Below are 22,527 nucleotides of genomic sequence, written 5' to 3' on the forward strand. Positions count from 1 at the left end.
TGAAGAAGGGCTTATGCCTGAAATGTCGATTCTCCTGCTCCTCGGATGCAGCTGGCCTGCTGCGCGTTTCTAGCACCACACTTATCAACTCTGGTCTCCAGCATCTGCAATCCTCACTTTCTCCTAAGTTAGAATATAGTAAGTATATGTCTTAACATGGGACTGAGCCGTTTCAACCCAATTCTATTGCACATCTCAGTGGCACAGTAATACTTCATAATAACTAATAATTAATTAAGCAATCTCATTCAGAGACAAGAAGACCCTTGCTCTAATAGGAAATGGAAATCTTGCATTGGGCTGGTTGTGGGTTTCTGGGGGTAAGTTTAAGATGATTTAAATACAGAAAATTCTGGGGAAACTCAGCATGTCTGGTAGCATCTGTGAAGAGAGAAACAGAGGTAATGTTTTGAGTGCAGTGAGACTCTTCTTCAGAATTTCTTCAGTTCAGAGAAAAATCATATCAGGTGTGAATTGTTGACTCTCTTCCTCTCTCCACTGATGCTGCCAGACCTTGTGAGTTTCCCCAGTGTTTTCTGTGCTTCTTTCAAATTACCGGCATCTGCAGTATTTTACTTTAATTTAAGATGATTTAGTTCTTCCTGTTTCTACATGTATATATGTATTCAGGTAAGTTCTTTGTACTGCTAACAATGTTTGAAACATGGAGAAGATGTTATATATCAAGAAATAATGCCAAACATTTTTAAACAGTGTAGATTGTAGAAAGAATGCTGAGGTGATAAGGGGTTCTGAAGTTTTTAGATCTCATATAAAAAAAAGGTTAAAATGAACAACTTGAGATTTTTATTTAACGTAGGTAAATGATGAAAGGGTTTATAAATAGAACTATTGAAGAATGCAGGAGAGCCATTTAGGATATATTAGCTATGGTAATACTGCTTAGAACAGACAGGGAAAGAGGAAAAACTATTCAAATCCACCTGGAAGGACAAAGGCAGCAGGTTAATGGGAATGCCACTTGCAAGTTTCCTTCCAGCCTTTTACCTTGGACATACTTCACTGTTCCTAGGTCAAAATCCTGAATCTACCTTACTACCTCACCTGATGAAAGAGGAGCCCTTCGAAAGCTTATGATTTTAAATAAATCTTTTGGACTACAAGCTGGTGTCATGTGACTTGCAACATTGTCCAACACTGGCATCACCACATCATACCTTCTTAATGGCACAGTAGGTATATCTGCACCAAAGAAACTGCCTTTGCGAGCACACGAGGAACAGACAATAAATGCTGTCTCAGTCAGTTGTGTGCATAACCCATAACTGAATTTTTAAAAATCTAGACAGAATATTCATTCCTGAAACCTATTACTACCAGTTCACATGATTCTGATAACCGGATGGAGCATAGGTAATCCAATAATCCTTCATTTAGGTAAACCCAGTAGGAATACAATATGATTGCTCAGAACATTTTCTATTCCGTTGCTCCACCACCCCTCATATCTGTCACTGTCTCAGATTGTGTTCTGTACACTGGAAGATCATTGTTTTCATCTCTGTATTATGCAAAAGAGAAGACTCTCAGCTTTCTAAATGTGTTCATATCGCATGAAAGCCTATTTTAATATCAAATGAAAGATTACTTGAAATAAACTAAGCTACTTCAATTCCATGCAGCTTATGCACTTTTATCGAAGAATTTTGTGAATACTGAGTACTCCACAGAACTGTCTCCAGAAATGAAGGAAGAGATTCAGAGATCATTCAACTCTTTCCAGCGTATCTATCTCTGGCAGGGTAAGCTTAATTTTCTGTTGTACTGCATGTGACTTTTCTTTAAGATTTTGGTGTTGTTTACTTTGTTCAATTGCTTCTTCATTAACCACTTTTATCTCAGAGCACTAATGCCTTCCACCAAATGCTGAACGCAGTTCTGGGATACTAGTTGCTCTCACATATCTTCCATAAGTGACTGTTCATTGACAGTAAGTGCTGGAAGATTATTTCACTTTGGCAGGCAGCGTGACTAGGCCCGATAATGTGTCTATATTCCCTTTAGTGACAATAATTTAACAGAAGATTATATCTTTTTCAGCACCATGCTATTCAAGATGAGTTTGGTTGTTATGGGTTTGGACTAGGATTAAAACCTATCACTTCTCTGGTCTTAGCCACAAGGGTACACTTAAAATAAATTATGTAGGTCAGCCAATTTCTGTGGATTAGAAACGAAAACAGAAAACAAAACATTCTCTGAAGAAGAGTCGAATCAGATTCAAAACATTGACTCTGTTTCTCTCTCCACAGATGCCGGACCTGCTAAGTTTCTCCTAAATTCTCCACGTTTGTTTCAGATTTCCAACATCTTCACTACTTTGTCTTTAAGTTACTTATTTAGTTTCAATATCTTAGAGAACTGAGAAGTAATGGCAGGTAAACTTTGATTATTTCTCATCAAATTTGGATGTATCAATATCTGCAGTATAGAGCACCACAACATGAGAAATTATACTTAAAGGTCAATTTCCATCTCTTCCATCCTTAATTGTTCATCTATCGAAAATTAAGCTTGACTGCCATAAGTTAGATTAGATTGCTTACTGTGTGGAAACAGCCCTTCAGCCCAACAAGTCCACACCAACCCTCCCAGACACATTCCCCTACACCTAACACTACAGACAATTTAGCATGGTCAATTCACCTAATCTGCACATTTTTGGACTGTGGGAGGAAACCGGAGCAAACCCACGCAGACATGGGGAGAATATACAAACTCCACACAGACAGTTGCCGGAGGTGGGAATTGAACCCAGGTCTCTGGTGCTGTGAGGGCAGGAGTGCTAACCACTGAGCCACCATGCCATCCATAATTTAGAGCATGTCTTATTTCATGATGGGATTAGTATGCTGGTTTGAAGATCTTTTAATTCAGAATTTCCAGATTAGGAGATTGTTAGATTTGAACACATGTAGGACCGAAAGATTACAGAGCAGTAACTCTTTATTTAAATGGTCAGGTCATTCCAAAAATGAAGGGAAATTAAGGTTAAAAACAAGGCAAGACACAGTATGTACATGGATTCTTATTTTTATTAATCGACCACAGGATGTGGGTGTCACTGGCTGCACCATCATTTATTGCCCATCCCTATTTGCCTATTGGACATTTAAGAGTCCAACACATTGCTGTGTATCTGGAGTCATATGTAGGCCAGACTGGGTAAGGGTAGCAGATTTCCTTTCCTAAGGACATTAGTGAATCTGATGGATGGTCATCATTAGACTATTAACTCCAGATTATTGTTGAATTCAAAGTTCATCATGTACTTTAGTGGGATTCGAACCCAGGTCCCCAGAACATTACCTGGGTCATTAAATTAGCAGTCATGCAATAACACAACTATGATATTATCTCCCCAATATTTGTATGTTTGTTAAAGAATTTAAAGTATACTCATTGTAATTGCAAGGTCTTGAAAGAGTTAAGCTTCTGTTTTACACATGGTTGAGGAAATCCTTTGTCTTCCCATTTCCATCAGGCTTCCATCCCCCAAAGACCCCTTTTCCTCTAGAAATGGCCCATTTGATTGCCCCAGCTGCTATGCCAGTGCCCTCCCACACTGCTACCAGCTACTGCTGGAGGTCATGGCTCAACTAATCAAGGTGCCCTCCCGCACAATCCCTACCTACTGCTGAAGGATCCTTTACATGAGAAAGTGGTTTGGAAAGAAGAATTGTTCTTATCTCAATGGTTGTTCTAGTTCTGAGAATCATGGAAACCCATTGGCCTTAAACTCCAGGTAGTGCATTGCAAATTGTTTGTTTCTTGGTAAAACTAGGCTTGGCTATTTGACTGTTTTAAGAATCATGCCCACATTGTTCATCATTGCTGACCATTAGCCAACAGGATCAATATAACATATTCACTCAGAGAGTCACAAATTGTTTATGGTTATCTAGCTCAGGAGCTTTCTTATAGACAAATTTATTCCAAAGATCCCAAGTTATTTGAACTAACGTTACAGTTTAAAATGTTTTTCAGATTCTAACATGAACACACGGATGAAGTCATTCTCTGAATGTGCTGGGAAAATCCTTCAAGATCAACAGAGCCTAGATGTGCCAGGTATTTGTAAAGCTGAGGCATGAAAAGACATGTTATCTGACAAATTGCTGAAACAATTCAAGCTTCCAAGATTGAGATAGTTTCTTTTTGCTATTTATGGGTATTAAAAATATGAAGCTAAGATAAAGAAATAGATTTAAAGAACAGCACAGCCATGATCTAATTGGATGACCAAGGGGCACGAGGGCTGGATATCCTACTCACTTAACTTTTAAATAAGTTCTTGCTAAGCGAGTGTATGAAAGGTTATCACGGGCAGGAGGGAATGTGAATTTGAGATTGAAATCAGTTCAACCTTGATCTTATGGAGTGATGGAGAAGGCTTGAAGGGCTGAATGGCCTACTTGTGTTTCTGACTTAGAGTCGCAGAGGTATACAGCATGGAAACAGACCCTTTGGTCTTACTCTACCATGCTGACCAGATGTCCTGACATAACCTAGTCCCATTTGCCAGCACTTGGCCCATAATTCCTCTAAACCCTTCCAATTCATGTACCCATCCAGATGCCTTTTAAATGTTGTAATTGTACCAGCCTCCACCACTTCCACTGACAGCTCATTCCATACATGCACCACCCTCTGTGTGAAAAGATTGTCCCTTAGATCCCTTTTAAATCTTTCCCTTCTCACCCTAAACTTATAGCCTCTAGTTTTAGACTCCCCCAATCCAGGGAAAAGACCTTTACAACATCCTTGTAAATCTTTTATGAACCTTGCCAAGATTCGCTATATCCTTCCTATAGGAAGGAGACCAGAATTGCACACAATATTCCAAAAGTGGCCTAAGCAATGTCCTGTACAGCTGCAACATGACCTCCTATATTCAATGGTCTGAAGGAAAACCTACTAAATGAAGGCTTCACTATCCTATCTACCTGAGACTCCACTTTCATGGAACTATGAACCTGCACTCCAAGATCCCTTTGTTCAGCAATACTCCCCAGGACCTTACTATTATGTATAAGTCCTGCCCTGATTTGTCTTTCCAAAATGTAGCACGTCACATTTATCTAAATTAAACTCCATCTGCCACTCCTCGGCCCATTGGCCCATCTGATCAAAATCCCTTTGTAGTCTGAGGTAACTTCCTTTACTGTCCAATTTTTGTGTCATCTGCAAACTTACTAACTATACCTCCTATGTTCACATACAAATCATTTATATAAATAATGAAAAGCAGAGGACCCAACACCGATCCTTGTGGCACACACTGGTCACAGGCCTCCAGTCTGAAAAGCAACCCTCCACCATCACCCTCTGTCTTTTGCCTTCAAGCCAGTCTATATCTAAATGACTAATTCTCCCTGTATTGCATGAGATCTAACCTTGCTAACCAGTCTATCATGAGGAACATTGTCAAATGCCTCATTGAAATCCATATAGATCATGACCACTGCTCTGCCCACATCAAACCCCTTCATTACTTGTTCAAAAAACTCGATCAAGTCAGTGAGACATAATTTTCCACACACAAAGCCATGTTGATTATCCCTAATCAGTCCTTGCCTGTCCAAATACATGTAAATCCTGTACCTCAGGATTCCCCCCAACAACTTGCTCATCGTCGATGCCAGGCTAACTGGTCTGTAGTTGCCTGGCCTTTCCTTACCGCCTCTTTTCAATAGTGGCACCATGTTAGTCTTCTGGCACCTCACATGTGACTATCAATGATCTAAATATCTCAGCAAGGGGGCCATTTGTGTGTTTCTATGTTCCTCTTTATCTGGGAATTTGTAAATCGCTTGCAAAGGCATCATTTGATCTTCTCATTTATTATTATACAAGTTTGAGAACTAAATGCTTATGAAGGACAGTTAGGAATCATTCTTGTTTTGCTATTTCTAACCCAAAATGATGGTAGACATTGAATAGGTCCACCTTTATTTTTTGTCACCAATTCAGGGATGCAGCCATCACTGACTGACTGACAGAAACACCACTAGCAGCAAACTGACTTGAAAACATATTCCTCTCCTTTAGTTTCTCTGGGTGAAAATTCTGGAACTCCCTAACTAACAGCATAGTGGCATTTCTACTCAAAATGAACTGCAGCGTTTTAAGAAGGCATCTCACCATCACCTTCTCAAGGGTAATGAGCGTTGGACAATAAGTGCTAGACCAGCCAGCAAAGCCGAAATCCCTGAACAAATAATAAAAAACTGTTGAAAGCTATATAAAGTTATACATTAATGATGGTCCTGTGTTGTGTGCTCAACATTGTCAATAAGATATCAATTAATCTGTGTCTTCTTCAGTGTTAAGGGAGTGGCTAAGGCAAATTTAACGACCACCTTGCCTTATGCAAATGATCAAAGGATGATACTTTGAAAGTTAACAATTATTCAGTATCACTTTGTTCCATTAGTGCTGCCAATAGTGCATCTCTGAGGCTGATGCTGAAGCTATTCCCCTCCTGCAACTGAACTGATCAATCCATCTTTCAGCACTCGGCTCGGGAGGGGCAACACAATTACACTATGAAGACTGAACTTTAGAGATCCATTCAGCTTAGTGATCACACAGACTAAGTTGAAGCAGATTCCATCATCAATCTCGGGAATGAAGGAGCAAATCCCACTAGATCAATTCACACCAAGGGCTAATTCTCTGACTATGTTTTGATGAGAATTGCCAGGTTAGAAATTATGATCCATTAATTAGAAATTGTTGTAAAATTATAATTCATCAATTCCTGGCTAAAGTTAAATGTCTATTCACCCTCTCAGGCAGCACATGATTGTGGAAGCCACTGTCCATAGTTACTGTCTTTCACTAGTCACTCAAATCTTTCTTTCCTTCACCTTCATCTGAGTAATTATTCCATGCATATGCTTAATATATTGACATGCTGTAGAATTTGGAAAGACACAAGAAGGTCATTTGGCCCATAAAACCTTTTCTGACTTTCAGAAATCATTGTCCCAGTCACGTGTCCTTTCTGCACACTCTTCTAAGATTTTCTTTTTCAAATATTTATGCACTTGCCCTCTCAAATGTTTTTCTGCCTCCAGTTCTCCTAAGATCTAACCAATACCTACGCAAGAAAAATCTTAAGTTTAACCTTTCCCTTCATTCTTTTGAATATCTTCAATTCACACCATCTGGTTGTTGACTTATCAAGCGAAGATAATAAGTTTTCCCCATTATCGTATCTAAATCACTCATAGTCATTAAGACTTCCAGTCAATCTTGGATTTACTTTAAGTTCTTATGTTTACTGTTTTAGGAAAGGTGTTTTATTTTAGTTAATATGTTTATTAAAAAGAGACAAATGGACCCATTGTTTATGAGAGATGAGAGGCAAGAGGGAACACAATTTAGGGGTCAGGTTGGGAAGCTGGAAACCCGAGGAACACGAGTTGTCCAGATATTTTACATTTTTTGATGCATGAAAAAGACAGTGGCCACCAATATGTGAAACCTTAGCTGATCAGTTTAGCAACAAGGATTTAAAAATTATTTTCTGTGTTGACTAGAAAACACCAGAGAAAACTTTTCACAGTTGGGCTCTAAGCTTGTCCGAGTAGATCTGAACCAATCCGTTCCAAACCAGCGTTACCAGCTCTTCAAGCACCAGTTTTCAATGAAACAAGCAGAGCTGTGGTGTCTGGCACGTAAGAAACCTACTTTAGATGAAACTCGTATTTATTTTCAATTTTTTTGCGGCCTTATCTTCGGTTGTAAAATTGGCACTTTGCTTCATAATCACCAATACTGAGGAAACATGTAATAAGAAGAACGCGTAATTACAGAATTTTCATGCCTCACAGTGTCCCTAAACATTATATAGCTAACGAAGTGCCATTGAAGTAAAGTCGCTGTTGTAAGAGCCAGGTTATGAACCATAGGATCTTGTAACAGCTCCGAGATAATAGTTTAAAAGGTAACAGACAGTGTTGATGAGTGTAATGCTGATGATGTGGGGTACATGGACTTACGAAAGGCTTTCAACACAATAGACTTGTGGGGAAAGTTAATGGAATAAAAAGGACAGCAGCAACTCTGATACAAAATTAGCTGAATGATAAGAAACCGAGCGCAATAGTTTATGTGTAATTTATAGGCTAGCAGCTGGTGTGGAGTTCCCCTGGCATCAGTATTGGACTTTTGCTTGTCCTGACATATATAAATGATGTGCATGGGACAACGTCAAAGTTTGCAGACAATACAAAACTTGTGAAAATTATAAACTGAGGAGAATAGTGTATAAATTCAGAAGGACATTGATAAGCTGTGGTGTAGGTGGATAGGTAGCAAATGGCACTCACTGTGGAGATGTGTGGGATGACACATTTTGGGAGAAAGGACATGGAGATGGAGTATACCATAAGGAGTATTATTCTAAAGAGTCTGCATATGTGCATAGGCAGTTAAAGTTTCAGTACAGAAAACTGTTAATGAAGCTGTATTCGAGGGACATAGAGTTCAAGAGCAGGGGGTTTATGCTGAACTTTTAAAAAAGGCATTATTTTGCCCTCAACTGGTGGCTCTCTCATTAGAGGGAGGGCCAGCATACTGTAGGTAAAGAGGAGGGTGAGAAAGAGAGCCCATCATGATAGCCTCATCTGGTAATAGGAATTGAAACTACACTGTTGGTATCACACAGCTTCACAAACTAGCCATCCACTCAACTGAGCTAAACTGGTGTATTGTGTACAGTTCTGGGCCCTGCACTTTAGGAATGTGTGAATGCATTCGACAGAAGAGATTTACTTGAATCATTCCAGTGATGAGAAACTTTAATGATGAAGACAGATTGGAGAAGTTATGATTATTTTCTTTGGAAAGCAGAAGGCTGAGAAGAGTTTTGACAGAGGTTTTCAAAATCACGGGAGTCTGGGCAGAGTGGTAAGGAGAAGCTGTTCACACCTGTAAGAGGATTGAGAACCAGAGGGCACAGACTTCAAGGATTTTACTGAGAAGCAAATGCAAGGTGACAAAAGCCTTTTCAAACAGTAAATAGTTAGGATCTGGAATGCACTTTCTGGATATATGTTGGAATCAGGTTCAACCAAGGCGTTGAGTAGAAACAATGTGCAGGGTTATGGAGAAAAGGCAGAAGGTTGGCACTAAGTCAAACTGCTCAGACAGCCAGTGTAGAAATGATGGGCTGAATAGCCTCCGCTGCTTCATAACAATTCTGAATCAGTTCTCCGATGTGACCTTGGTTGGCAAATACATATTGTTGAGGACATCATGGAAAACTTCATACCATTTTGACTCAGCGGCCAGTGCACTAACAATTGAGTGACAGCTGATATCTCAGCTTAAATTCCCATTCTTCCAGATCGCAGGAAATGCAAACTTTTCACAAAAGGTGACAAAGTTCAAGTTATGCATCTGGGATGTTCTTTGGAGTGTCCAAACTGGCACAGTTCAAATGGAATTAGTTATTTTGTCCTTCTCTGAGTTGGGTTTTCCATTTTTTAATTTCAGGTTGTACAGAGGTGAACATTTGCAAAGTGGCAACTTTACAGGACAGTGCAGCCCTTCATTTTGAATGTGTACTGTACCCAGACACACAGCTTTGCCAAAAAAGTAGTGACTGGATATTTTCTGAAACAGACTGTGGCCTTATCCTACCTGAGGAACCACAAATACTGTACAGGAAAAAAGGTAAGTCACTTCATGCTAAACCAATTGAAGAAAGAGTGGGAGAAACCTTATTTATGATATTGTTAAGTTATGGAAAGAACTATCATAGCTTCTAATTGTCACTGACTCTGAATAGGTGGTTGAAGGTAAAGGAATGAAGAGGATATGGGAACACTGGGAATAGGGAATTAGGACAATTGTCTGTGTAAAGATAAATATCAATATAAACTCAAAATACCCATTTCAATTTTGAAATTGTATACAATTTCTATATAATTCTATGTTTTTTGTGGAGTTGTGAATAATTCTATTCAGTTTCATTGTAATTCTATTTGTATCATTATAGCTGAACACATCTGAGGTGATGGGTAGGTACAGGTGTTAATCTGGCCTTGGATTAAGCAGGGAGGAAAATTACTGGGGGTTTCTGTCACCCAGTTATTATCTAATAATTGTTGTGTAAGGTACATGTGTAAGGATAAGACATGACAGATTTGATAGGATGACATATGAGCCAGATTTTCAAAGGGTCAGGAAGACTATAAACTCCTATAAAAATGGCAGATAGAAAACATATGCAACGGTCCACTTTCATTTCCATCAGATCAATTTTTTGACAGTAGGTGAAATGAGGTTAGTCCCTGTTATTATTCTTATGCACTGAGACACTAAGATACCTTGGCGATGTCTTCACATGTGTTCAGGAGAGAACAAAACTGACAGATGTCAATAATTTTTGCAGCAATAGGTTCAACACCAATCGGGTTGTTGAGTTCTTGGGGGAGTTGCAATATTAACTTAGTTAGGGCTGTCTGAGCTATTCTTGTCAACTTCTCTTCTGGCTCTACCTCAAAAGTTAGTTTTCTACTCAACTTGGCATCTGTTCACTGCTCACAGCTGGTAGCTGATGACCCAGGAGCTGGGATATCTTGTGAGAAGGTTCATTATCCTCAAAGTCGACAAATGCCATTTGAACTTCGTGGTGAGCACAAACGGAATGCATTTTAGTTTTAACTCACAAGACAGCAGTCACAAATAAATGGAAAAGATGGAAGGTCATTCTTGCAAGTTTTTTTTCTTCAATCCTCTGCTCTGTAATCTTGGAGAAAAAAACAGGTTTAAGCTATCAGTGGAAAACCCATCTCCTGGCCTGAAGTAAAAACAAAGTCTGAAGATACTGAGCAAGTCTAGCAGCATAGAGAGATAAATAAAGTTCACATTTTAAATCCTTGAGGACCCTTCTTCCAAACTTAAGAGAATGTCTTGTTGTTGGAAAAGTTGAAGGGGAACAAATGGCACAGAAAGGATGGTTTTGGGAATGGTTAGAGGGAATGCGGAAATAAAATGTGTTCCGAAACAAGTGGTTTGCGTTGCTGTCTCACACTGACAATGACCCAGGTTTAAATTTACCCTCGGGTGACTGTTTGTGTGGGGCTTACACATTCTCCCCAAGTCTGTATAGTCTCTGCGGAATGCAGATGGGGTGGGGAGGGAAATATATCTTTGGTTCTGACTGGAGGTGGCTGAAATAACACAGGATAATGTGCTATATCCGGAGATTATTGGGGTAGAAGGTGAGGCCCAGAGGAGTTCTATCCTTGTTGCCGTTCTCACTTACTTCCAGCTCTGCTGAAAGCAAAACCATAAAAACAAGGTGCTGCGAGGGGAGAGATATAATCTCAAAATGAAGAAAAGAGTTCTTGGACTCTCGCTCAAGGTTGCATTTTTGAAAATATTGCATGACTTATTAATTGGTCATTTATAAACAAAGCATGTTTGGATGCTCTAAATGAGGTTTTTTAGATTAAAGTGTGGAAACAGGCCCTTCGGCCCAACAAGTCCACACCGACCCGCCGAAGCGCAACCCACCCATACCCCTACATTTACCCCTTACCCCTTACCACTATGGGCAATTTAGAATGGCCAATTCACCTGACCGCACATCTTTGGACTGTGGGAGGAAACCGGAGCACCCGGAGGAAACCCACGCAGACACGGGGAGAACGTGCAAACTCCACACAGTCAGTCGCCTGAGTCGGGAATTGAACCCGGGTCTCCAGGCGCTGTGAGGCAGCAGTGCTAACCACTGTGCCACCGTGCCGCCCACAAAATACATTTCTCACTAAATACATTCTCAACAGTCCCATTTCTAACTTGAGTCCTCTTCATTGCCAGTGTCAAATCACCATCATAAGAATGCTTCAGTCTGAAACACAACTGGACCTCATCTCAGAGCTGTGATAAAGTTAGGCCTGAACTGCCTGTATCCAGGAACAATGAATAATATAATTGACAGCACAGTCTCCACTCAGAGACTTGGAACGTGAAATAATTATCTGGTATAAAACTAAGGGGCATGTTTATTTCAGATATCCTATCCTGCTTTTACACCCATGCATCAATCCCTGCACCCCAACAAATCTCACCTCCTAATGATCTTTCCCCTGGTTAAAGAGCCATACCAAACAAGAAATGTGATGGAATTCATCCATTTTGTTCCTTGAAGATCATAATTTTGATCATAAACGTGCCTTCAAAGTCTTTGTCATATATCAATTCCCTGTATATGAGGAAAAAAATGCCTTCCAATTTGAAATGTTTCATTGTGTTTTTGGCCTCTATTCATTTCCATTTAATGTGATGATGTTGTTTGGATTACAGAAAAAAAATCATACTTTACACAAACAATTCATTAAAAACTATTTAGAGAGCCAAACAACCACCTAGTGATGAAATACCGGGCTGATTCCACATTTAGCACTGCCAATTTTCCAATTAGGTAAAGTAACGTAAGTAACATCGTCTGGTCTGTGGTGTTTTACGAGGATCCAAAATAACTATATCCAGAATATGTAAATTCATCATGCTTTCACTGGAAAAGATGAGATTGCTGATTTTAGCATTGTGAAGAGACTGCACAATATAAAGCATGGTAGGTAACTTCAGCTATTCTGATCCTGTAGACTCAGAGGGTCTAACCTGTGCTGGAACTAATCTGCAAGGACAATATTTCAGTGACAGAGTGGGCAGACTATGGAACTGAATCTTTAGGGAGTTGGTGGAAGCAATTATTGAAATGCAATTTAAAATTCATTGTAAGATTACTTTTTGAGATTAGATTATTTACAGTGTGGAAACAGGCCCTTCGGCCCAATAAGTCCACACCGACCTGCCGAAGCGCAACCCACCCATACATTTGCCCCTTACCTAACACTACAGGCAATTTCGCCTGGCCAATTCACCTAACCCGCAGGTCTTTGGACTGTGGGAGGAAACCGGAGCAAACCCACGCAGACACAGGGAGAACATGCAAATTCCACACAGTCAGTCGCCTGAGGCAGGAATTGAACCCAGGTCTCTAGCGCTGTGAGGCAGCAGTGCTAACCACTGTGCCACCGTGCCGCCCATAAATGTTGAATGATTAATTTGTGACCAATCTGGGAGATAATAGGGTGACCTTTTTTTCTTGTCATTGTTTCCAGCTCTAAATGCTGGGCAAATTGGAATTGTCGTATGGCTGCTAATTTCTGTATGAAAGGCCAATTAATCACCCAAGATTGCACTTACTGCCCAAAATATCACACTCGTACTGGTTGTTTTTGTTTGCATCTTCCTCTCCTTTATAGTGCTGAGCAGGTATTAGAACGAATACCTTGTTGTTTTAAGAAGGTGTTGCTACCTTGCTTATGCCTTTATCGACCCATGAGTTTTTTTTCCTTTTGTTATGGACTAGGCCAGACCACTCGAAACCTTCTTAAGCAGGCAGCCCAGACCATAGTTGTGGTTCTGTTCGCCGAGCTGGAAGTTTTTGTTGCAAACATTTCGTCCCCTGGCTAGGAGACATCATCAGTGCTCTGGAGCCTCCTGCGAAGTGCTTCTTTGATGTTTCTTCCGGTATTTATAGTGGTCTGTGCTTGCCGCTTCCGGGTGTCAGTTTCAGCTGTCCGCTGTAGTGGTTGGTATATTGGGTCCAGGTCGATGTGTTTGTTGATGGAGTTTGTGGATGAATGCCATGCCTCTAGGAATTCCCTGGCTGTTCTCGTCTGGCTTGCCCTATGATAGTAGTGTTTTCCCAGTCGAATTCATGTTGCTTGTTATCTGAGTGTGTGGGTACTAGGGATAGCTGGTCGTGTCGTTTCGTGGCTAGTTGATGTTCATGTATGCGGATTGTTAGCTGTCTTCCTGTTTGTCCTATATAGTGTTTTGTGCAGTCCTTGCATGGTATTTTGTAAACTACGTTAGTTTTGCTCATGTTGGGTATTGGCTCCTTTGTTCTAGTAAGTTGTTGTCTGAGCGTGGCTGTTGGTTTGTGTGCCGTTATGAGTCCTAAGGGTCACAGTAGTCTGGCTGTCAAATCTTCGCACAAACCTTGAGCCCAGACCATAACTTTGCAATTTGTTTCGGTAAGTGTGCAGTGAAAATTACCCGGATTAAGTTAGCGAGGTTGATGACCAGGTTTAAAACAGACAAAAATATTTATTCACAAAATTACACAATGCAACACAAAGAACAGAATAAAGAACCCCTACAGAACTCAGTCTATTCAAACTAGACTGAAGTATGCTGTTCCGAATATACACAATGGTCCCAATGGGGCGGCATGGTGGCACAGTGGTTAGCACTGCTGCCTCACAGCGCCAGAGACCCGGGTTCAATTCCCGACTCAGGCGACTGACTGTGTGGAGTTTGCACGTTCTCCCCGTGTCTGCGTGGGTTTCCTCCGGGTGCTTCGGTTTCCTCCCACAGTCCAAAGATGTGCAGGTCAGGTGAATTGGCCATGCTAAATTGCCCGTAGTGTTAGGTAAGGGGTAAATATAGGGGTATGGGTGGGTTACGCTTCGGCGGGTCGGTGTGGACTTGTTGGGCCGAAGGGCCTGTTTCCACACTGTAATGTAATCTAATCTTAAAAAAAAGCAAAACACCCTTTAAAACACAGTACAGAAAAGGGCCAGATACTTACAGGTTGAAGTTAGAAGGGCAGAAGAGAGAGTTTCCACACAGCTCACTGTTGAACTCCCAACCAATTCTGGGCTGAACTAAACTGCTCAGCTAGAGAGCTGACCACTTTCCTTTTATTAAACAGGTTACTTCTAAAACATGACCACTTTTGCCTGAAGTTTAATCTGTATACATGTAAACAAAAGGCCTCTCAAAATCATTTTCATCTCTGTACCAAACCAGACTGATCGGAGCCCAGCCTGGTTTATTATCCCTCCGAAAAAAATCAAGGACGGAGTATCCTTGAGCCAAGGAACAGCTTTTCTTAAAAGTAGGACTAGCTTTGTAATACGTTTCCTCTTTAAAACAAAGCACCATCAATACCAAAAAATAGCTTCATTTTTAACCCTTCAAAAACCTGATTAGTAGTCTAAACATACATATACACTATACTAACTATAAACCTGCAAACATGCACAACCACATTCAAATTCGGGCCACGGTATACCCACCACCGAATGCCTCCGTATCTCATTCGCGTCTCGATAACGCATCGATAATCACATTTTCACGACCTGCCACATGCACAATTATCAAATTGAATGGCTGCAGCAACAGGCTCCATCAAAACAGTCTGACATATTTGTCCTTAAATTTTCCATAAATGTCAATGGGTTATGATCAGCATATATGATTGTCTCAGATGCATTGCTGGTAATATAAACACTGAAATGTTGTGATGCCAATACCAAGCTTAAAGTCGCTTTCACCGCAGTTGAATATTTCTGTTGATGAATGTTCAACTTCCTGGAAAAATACCTTATGGATCTTTCTATCTCTGTCATACTCCTGCAGGAGCACTGCACCGACACCCACATCACTGGCAACGATAGCTACCTTGAAAGGCTTTGTGTAATCCAGTGAGGCTAATACTGGGGCAGTGGTTAACATAGTTTTTAGGCTGTCAAATGCTTTTTGATAGTCTCACTGTCCACATAAACTTCTTGCCTTTTTTTTAACAATTCAGCTAGTGGAGCAGCCACACTGCTAAAGTTCGGCACAAACTTTCAATTCCCAGGAACCGTAGCACTGCTATTTTTGTTGATGGTGTGGGAAATTCCTCTGTAACTTTCGTTTTTGCATCTCGTGGGGCCATTTGTCCATGTCCAATAATATGCCCCAAGAAGGTGACTTGGGCTTTGGCAAATTCACTTTTTGCTAGGTTTACCACCAAGCCTGCCTTCCGAAGTTGATAGAACAAGTCTGAAAATGTTCCTTCCAGGAGTGCTGTAAATATTCCTTCTAGGAGTGACTAAACATTACCAGGTCATCAATGTACCCCACACATTTGGGTAATCTGACAATGACCTTATTAGTCACTCTCTGAAATGTGGCTGGAGCATTTTTCGTACCAAACGGCATGACTTTGAACTGATATAGTCCATTTGGTGTTACGAAAGCCGAAATCACCTTTGCTGTCTCTGACAGAGGTAATTGCCAGTAGTCTCTGAGCAAGTCTAACTTAGAAATGGGAGTTGCTTGTCACACTTCTTTGACACAGTCCTCCAACCATGGAATTGGATATGCATCAGTCTTTGTAACGGTGTTGACTTTGTGATAGTCCACAAACATAACCATTGGGTACCATCTGGCTTTGGCACCATGACTATGGGTGAGCTCCAGTCACTGTAACACACTTCGATTATGCCATCTTGGAACATGCACCCTATCTCCTTCTGAGCCTGTGCCAACTTTAGAGGGTTATATCTATAAAAATGTTGCTTAATTGGAACAGCATCTCCTATCGCTACACCACGCACAATTAGATTAGTCCTTGCCAGTTTATCTCCGCATATTTCCCCATGTGATAGTAATAACATTCAGGTCATTTCAATTTTCTTGTGGAAGTTAACTCAATAATTTATCCCAATTTTTGAAACCTTCCTCACTGTACAATTTGATTTGAGGAATGTCCAATTCAGAATTTTCTGAACTTTGGTCTTCCTTCTGTGCTTTAATCATTAACACCTTCTCCTCTTGCTTTCCTTCCCTATCACAATTCTTTTGAGCATATTCACACGACACACTCTGTGAGATTTCTTCCTGTCTGGAGTCCTTATCAAGAAGTTCAACTGACTCAATTTCCTCTCAATTTGATAAGGCCCAGTAAACCTTAGTTTTAAAGGCTCACCTGCCACTGGAAGTAACACCAATACCTTATCCCCAATTGCATATTTGTGAATTTGTGTTTTCTGTTTCATTGCATGCTGTGATACTTTTAAATACTGTATAGCCAGCTCTCCAAATTCTCTAAAATTTGACATATAGTCCAAATGGGTGGCCTCTGAATTCTCACTTATCAATTTCTCCTTAATCAATTTTAACAATCCTCTTAATTCATGCCCAAAAATTATTTCAAACGGACTGAATTTGGTTGATTCATTCAGTGTACCTCTGATCACAAAAAGTACAAACAGAACTCCCTTATCCCAATAATCTGGATAATCCTGACCATATGCCCTCAACATGGTCTTTAGTGTTTGATGTCATCTGTCTAGCACTCCCTGCGATTCTGGATGGTATACAGTAGATTTGAATTTCTTTGTTCCCAAATTATCCACAACATCCTTGAATAGTTTGGATGTGAAGTTTGATCCTTGATCTGACTAGATCTCTATTAGCAGCCTGTATCAGTAAAAAAGTTAAATAGTTCTTCTATAACCCTTTTAGCTGTGATGTTGCGTAATGGGATTGCTCTGGAAATCTATATTTATTAATAAATACCTATTCCCACTCTTTGTTTGAGATAGGGGACCTATGCAATTAATCAAGACTCTTGTGAAAAGTTTCTCAAATGCTGAAATAAGTATTAAAGGTTCAAGTTTATAACTGTCTGTGGTTTTCCGATTAGCTGACATGTATGACATATCTGGCAAAGTTCAATTTACATCTTTGTATAGTCCAGGCCAGTAAAAATGTTTTTGCATTTTAACCTGTGTTTTCTTCACCCCTAAATGACCACAAAGTGGCAGCTCATGTGCCACTCGCAGCACCTCTTTTCTATACCCTACTGGCAAAACAACTTGATGAACCTCCGCCCATTTCTCTTCTGCTTGACTGTGTGGTGGTCTCCATTTCCTCATTAAGACACAATTTGTTAAGTAGTAACATACAGGGATGCATTCACTCTCCTTCTCTGTAAATGCCCATTGATGGAACTGTTTATACTCCTCATCTTTCTGCCATAACTCGATCAGCTTGGCAGAGCTAAAGATACTGGCATGTTTACCTATTTGCTCCTTCTCTGTGCCACTTATCTGATCAAAACAAGTCTCAGATAACACTATGTCAGCTTCTTTATTTGTGCCTTTTGATCCTTCCAGCATCAGCTTGTGCCTCTGCGATCTTGTGATCACACAATCAGAAAATTCCTAAATAAACATTCTCCATGTCTTCAGTTGCCTGCGTCTCCACTGGCTTTTCAACTAGAGTAGGCAGACACCTATTGGTGAATCAGTAATATCATTTGCAAGGACAAATTGTATTCCTGGAGCTGAGAGTTTGTCTAGTACACCTACCACAGATTCTCCATTCTTCGCTGGACTCTTCATAATTGAGCACTATTTGTTTCACCATGAATTCCTGCTACCAGCACCTTTTCTGGCAATAGTCCCTCAGGAGTACGTATCTTCTCATCCTTCAGCATTACAGACTGAGAGGATCCAGTGCCCCTAAATATTTCAACATCTTTACCTACTGCTCCTGGCCTACGTGAATAAACTTTACCCTTGCATGTATATTTTTTAAGCAGATCTGGCACTACCTCCTTAATTAACCTCTGATCATCTTGTACACTCTGAGGTAGTTGTCTAACTTCTCTTGTGCTTATTGTTACCAGTCCAACAAATCTTCTAGGCTTGTCTGGTTTTGCTAGATCTGGCTTCCTTCTTGCCCGCCAGTACTGTGATTTCATGTGGCCCACTTTATTGCAATGAAAACACTAGAGCTTTTTAACAGCTTTGTCCCTCTCAAGGGATTCTTTTTTACTCTGTGGTAAATTATCCTTATGATCTTCACTGAGATCTACCTTCTCCTTTCCATATGAAACTTTGCCCCAGTTTCCATCCCTCATGAACTGAAATTGATTCTGGAAGCCATTATGGACCAGCTCCTAATCATTAGCCACTTCAGCTGTTAACTTTGCTGTTTTACCTCTCTGCTCTTCCACGTGAGTTTGCATTACTTCAGGCAGTAAATTTTTGAATTCCTTCAAAATAATTACCTCCCTAACAGCATCATAGGTTTGCTCCATTTTTAAAGCCCTTATCCATTTATCGAAATTACTCTGATCCTTTCAAATTCAATATAGATTTCGGCAAGGTCCCTCTTTAGATTCCTGAAACATTGTCTATAGGCTTCTGGCAGAAGCTCATGTGTACTTAAAATGTTTTTTTTCCCACCTCCACATACTCGTCAGATATCTCCTCTAATAGTGATGTGAATACCTCACCAGCTCTACCTACACGTTTAATTTGGATCAACAAAAACAACATTGCCACTATATTCGTTAAGCCACCATTTCGAATGAGATGAAAAATTCCACATCCTTCTCATCAACTTTAGGCAATGCTTGAACATACTTAAACAGTTTCTCACAAGGCTTCTGACTACCAGGGGCTTGCTCATCGTCACTGTCTCCTTCACTAAGCCTACCCTCAGCCTTTATCTCCAGCCTTTTAAGCTGACTTTCTTTTTACGTATCAGTTTTTGAAGTTCAAAAGTTCTCTCTTGTTCCTTTGCTGGTCTCTCTTTCACCCTCTCTTCTGCTGCTCTCTCTTTTTCCCTTTCTTATGCTTTTAATCGTAACTAAAACTGCTTCATTTCTTCTGCCCTTTCCTTATCTCTCACCTCTAACTCGAACTGTTTCATTTGCAATTGAATTCTTGCCAGCTCCACAGATTCTGATGGTTTTTCTAGCAAGTTTAAATGCTGAGCTCCTGCTGTAGTTATCTCTCCTTTCCTCACAGAAACAGGCAGATCCAATTCCAGCTTCTCTGCTAATTCCTGCAACTTGGTTTTATTCACTTTTTGTAAAATTTCCAAAGTCACCGCATCCACATCCAGAAAACCTTTGGTGACTGAAAGAGCTATTACTATCCCAAGTTTTGTCTACCCAACCAAACCAACATCCGAAATAAAGACACTAGTACCTACCACTTGCTGTTTAAAATCCTGGACGAGCCCCCCTATCTGTTAGGGACTAGGCCAGATCACTCAAAATCTTCTTAAGCAGGCAGCCCTGCTTAATATACACAACTGTCCCAATAAGCAAATCCCCTTTAAAACGCAGTACAAAAAAGGGCCAGATGTTTACATGTTGAAGTTAGAAGGGCAGAAGAGAGAGTTTCCATACCAACCAATTCTGAACTGAACTAAACTGATCAGCTAGAGAGCTGACCACTTCCATTTCATTCTACAGGTCGCTTGTAAAACATGACCACTTTGGCCTGAAGTCTCATCTGTTTACATATAAACAAAAGGCCTCTCAAAATCCCTTTCATCTCTGTGCCAAACCAAACTCTTTGGAGCCCGGCCCGTTTCTTTTCCCCCTCTGAGAAAAATCAAGGACAGAGTATCCAAGGAACAGCTTTCAGAAAAAAAGAATAACTTTGTGACACTTTCTGTCAGCCCAATAACTTTCTGTCACTCATTAGACCCAGAAGTTTATGGTTGGCAGAATGATGGAAGCATGTTTTATACATTCACCATGTGCTTGTCCTTAAAGTTTCTATGTTTGCTGTGCAGCTGAGTACAGTTCATCACGTCTAAATTAGGCAAAGTTTTCTGAAATGCTTATTGCAGTGGGTGTTCAAGAATGTCAATGCCAGGATAGGAATAGGAGGCAGCTCAGAAATCCCTTAATAGTTCTAAACTTAATAGTTGCTGACTACTTCGGTTTTCCGAGTGCAGTTAGCTTTTCAGACTCTCAAGCATGCAACTGCTGGTAATGTGTTCGGTCCAGTTCTTTGGTATTTTTTGTTTCATGCAATTCCTTTGACCTTCTTCATGATATTTTATTTCTCTGAATGCCACACTCAGGTTACAATGGATGTGATGAGTGTTCTCTCTGATATCTGACTTAATGGCCAATTATCAGTTGTTTCCTTAACCCCTCCCATGTTCCCATCAGAAAAGCAAAGGCTGGCAATGCTTAGGCAGTTCAGTGATATTCGATTCTTAAATTACTCATAGACACCCGTGCACAGGCTCAGAAAATTGGAAATAGAAGCTAAGTGGGAAGCAGTTGGGAGGGGAGCACCTCCTGTTTAGAATACAGGTGCGCCAAAACATAAGAACTGGCAAGAAAAACACAAGGTAAACTTTGTCTGGGGAATGAAGTACTGAAGGAACACTTAAAAAGAGAGATCATTTTGAGCAATTAGGGTGAGTTTAGCAGCACTCTCTGCATACATATTAAAACACTCAGGAGATTGACTCAAAGCTGTGGAATATTCCCTCAACATAATTTTGGAAGATATGTTTATTTAGATAAGAAATTGGCTATCCAGATATAATTGATTGTACAAATAAAGGCTTATTTTTATTTAAGTACTGTTCCATTTCCACATTGCTACATAATTTGACATTCAATTTAGATAATTGATTATTTATTTAATAATTTCACTCAACTGGTGAACAATTATTTGCTGAAATTTGAATTTATTTGTTCAACTCAGCAATGAGTTTGATTATTTATGCACTCATTTAGCCGTTCAAGGTTCTATACTGAGAAGGTTAGGAATTCAGTTCTTTGAAGTCAGTAGCTGCTTTATTCATGATTGCTAATTAAGACCAACTTCTTTTGATATTGTTCAGAATAGGTTCTCACGGATAGGTAGGAATGGATATGTGGAAACTAAAGCTACGATCATAAGATGAGACCTTAAGTTTACATTGAATGCAAGCACGGTGGGCAGCATGGTGGCACAGTGGTTAGCACTGCTGTCTCACAGTGCCTGAGACCCAGGTTCAATTCCCGACTCAGGCAACTGACTTTGTGGAGTTTGCACATTCTCCCTGTGTCTGCGTGGGTTTCCTCCGGGTGCTCCGGTTTCCTCCCACATCCAAAGATGTGCGGGTCAGGTGAATTGGCCATGCTAAATTGCCCGTAGTGTTAGGTAAGGGGTAAATGTAGGGGTATGGGTGGGTTGTGCTTCGGCGGGTCGGTGTGGACTTGTTGGGCCGAAGGGCCTGTTTCCACACTGTAAGTAATCTAATCTAATCAAAGACATGGCTGCTAAGCTACGATACCAGTTTGAGGGTATTCAGTTTGAAGAGACTGAGATAATGCATTTTAGACATATGGATACAGAAATAAAACATACACAAAATGGGAAAACCTTAGGAGTGGAGGAATTATGGGGTTCAGTTCCATTATAAAAAAAATTAAAGCAGAAGTTGATATAGTGACCAAATCAAGCATGTGGGATCCATCAGGTCAGAGCATAAAACACAAAATCAAAGAGGTAATAGTAAAACCATGGATATCAGCAGATAGCGTATTGGATCCAGAAATCCTACCCCAATGCCAATCTCATTCAGCCCTGATCATCATTGCTCTTTCGAGATTAAAGTAGTTGTAATATTTCTGATCCTTCTAAATTTTTACTTTAGGAGGGTAAGGACAAACTGCTGAGGTATTGTTGTACATTTATGACGCAATGATGAAGCAAACAATTTTCACAGGCTTGAGTACAATGAATTATTCAGTAATCATTTGCAAAGTTTTTTTTAAATTCCTCAGTTTGCATATTGCTCGAAAGCCTTCAATTATTACCCAACCTAAGCTGGAAAGGAAGCTCAATCTTGAACTTCCTTGTAGTAAAAGAATTTAGAGAGGGG

General features: G+C 40.2%; 1 protein-coding gene across 1 annotated transcript in view; it reads left to right on the forward strand.

The window, feature by feature from the left end:
• tg (thyroglobulin) overlaps positions 1 to 22,527 on the forward strand; it is a 370,830-nt gene that overhangs the window by 117,362 nt on the left and 230,941 nt on the right. The window contains exons 28-31 of the mRNA XM_060824055.1: positions 1,644 to 1,763; positions 4,009 to 4,092; positions 7,569 to 7,706; positions 9,529 to 9,708. Of these exons, the coding sequence (XP_060680038.1) occupies positions 1,644 to 1,763; positions 4,009 to 4,092; positions 7,569 to 7,706; positions 9,529 to 9,708 (522 nt within the window). The remainder of the gene's footprint in view (positions 1 to 1,643; positions 1,764 to 4,008; positions 4,093 to 7,568; positions 7,707 to 9,528; positions 9,709 to 22,527) is intronic.

Source organism: Hemiscyllium ocellatum, chromosome 4, assembly GCF_020745735.1.
Source record: "Hemiscyllium ocellatum isolate sHemOce1 chromosome 4, sHemOce1.pat.X.cur, whole genome shotgun sequence".
Classification (NCBI taxonomy): Eukaryota; Metazoa; Chordata; class Chondrichthyes; order Orectolobiformes; family Hemiscylliidae; genus Hemiscyllium; species Hemiscyllium ocellatum.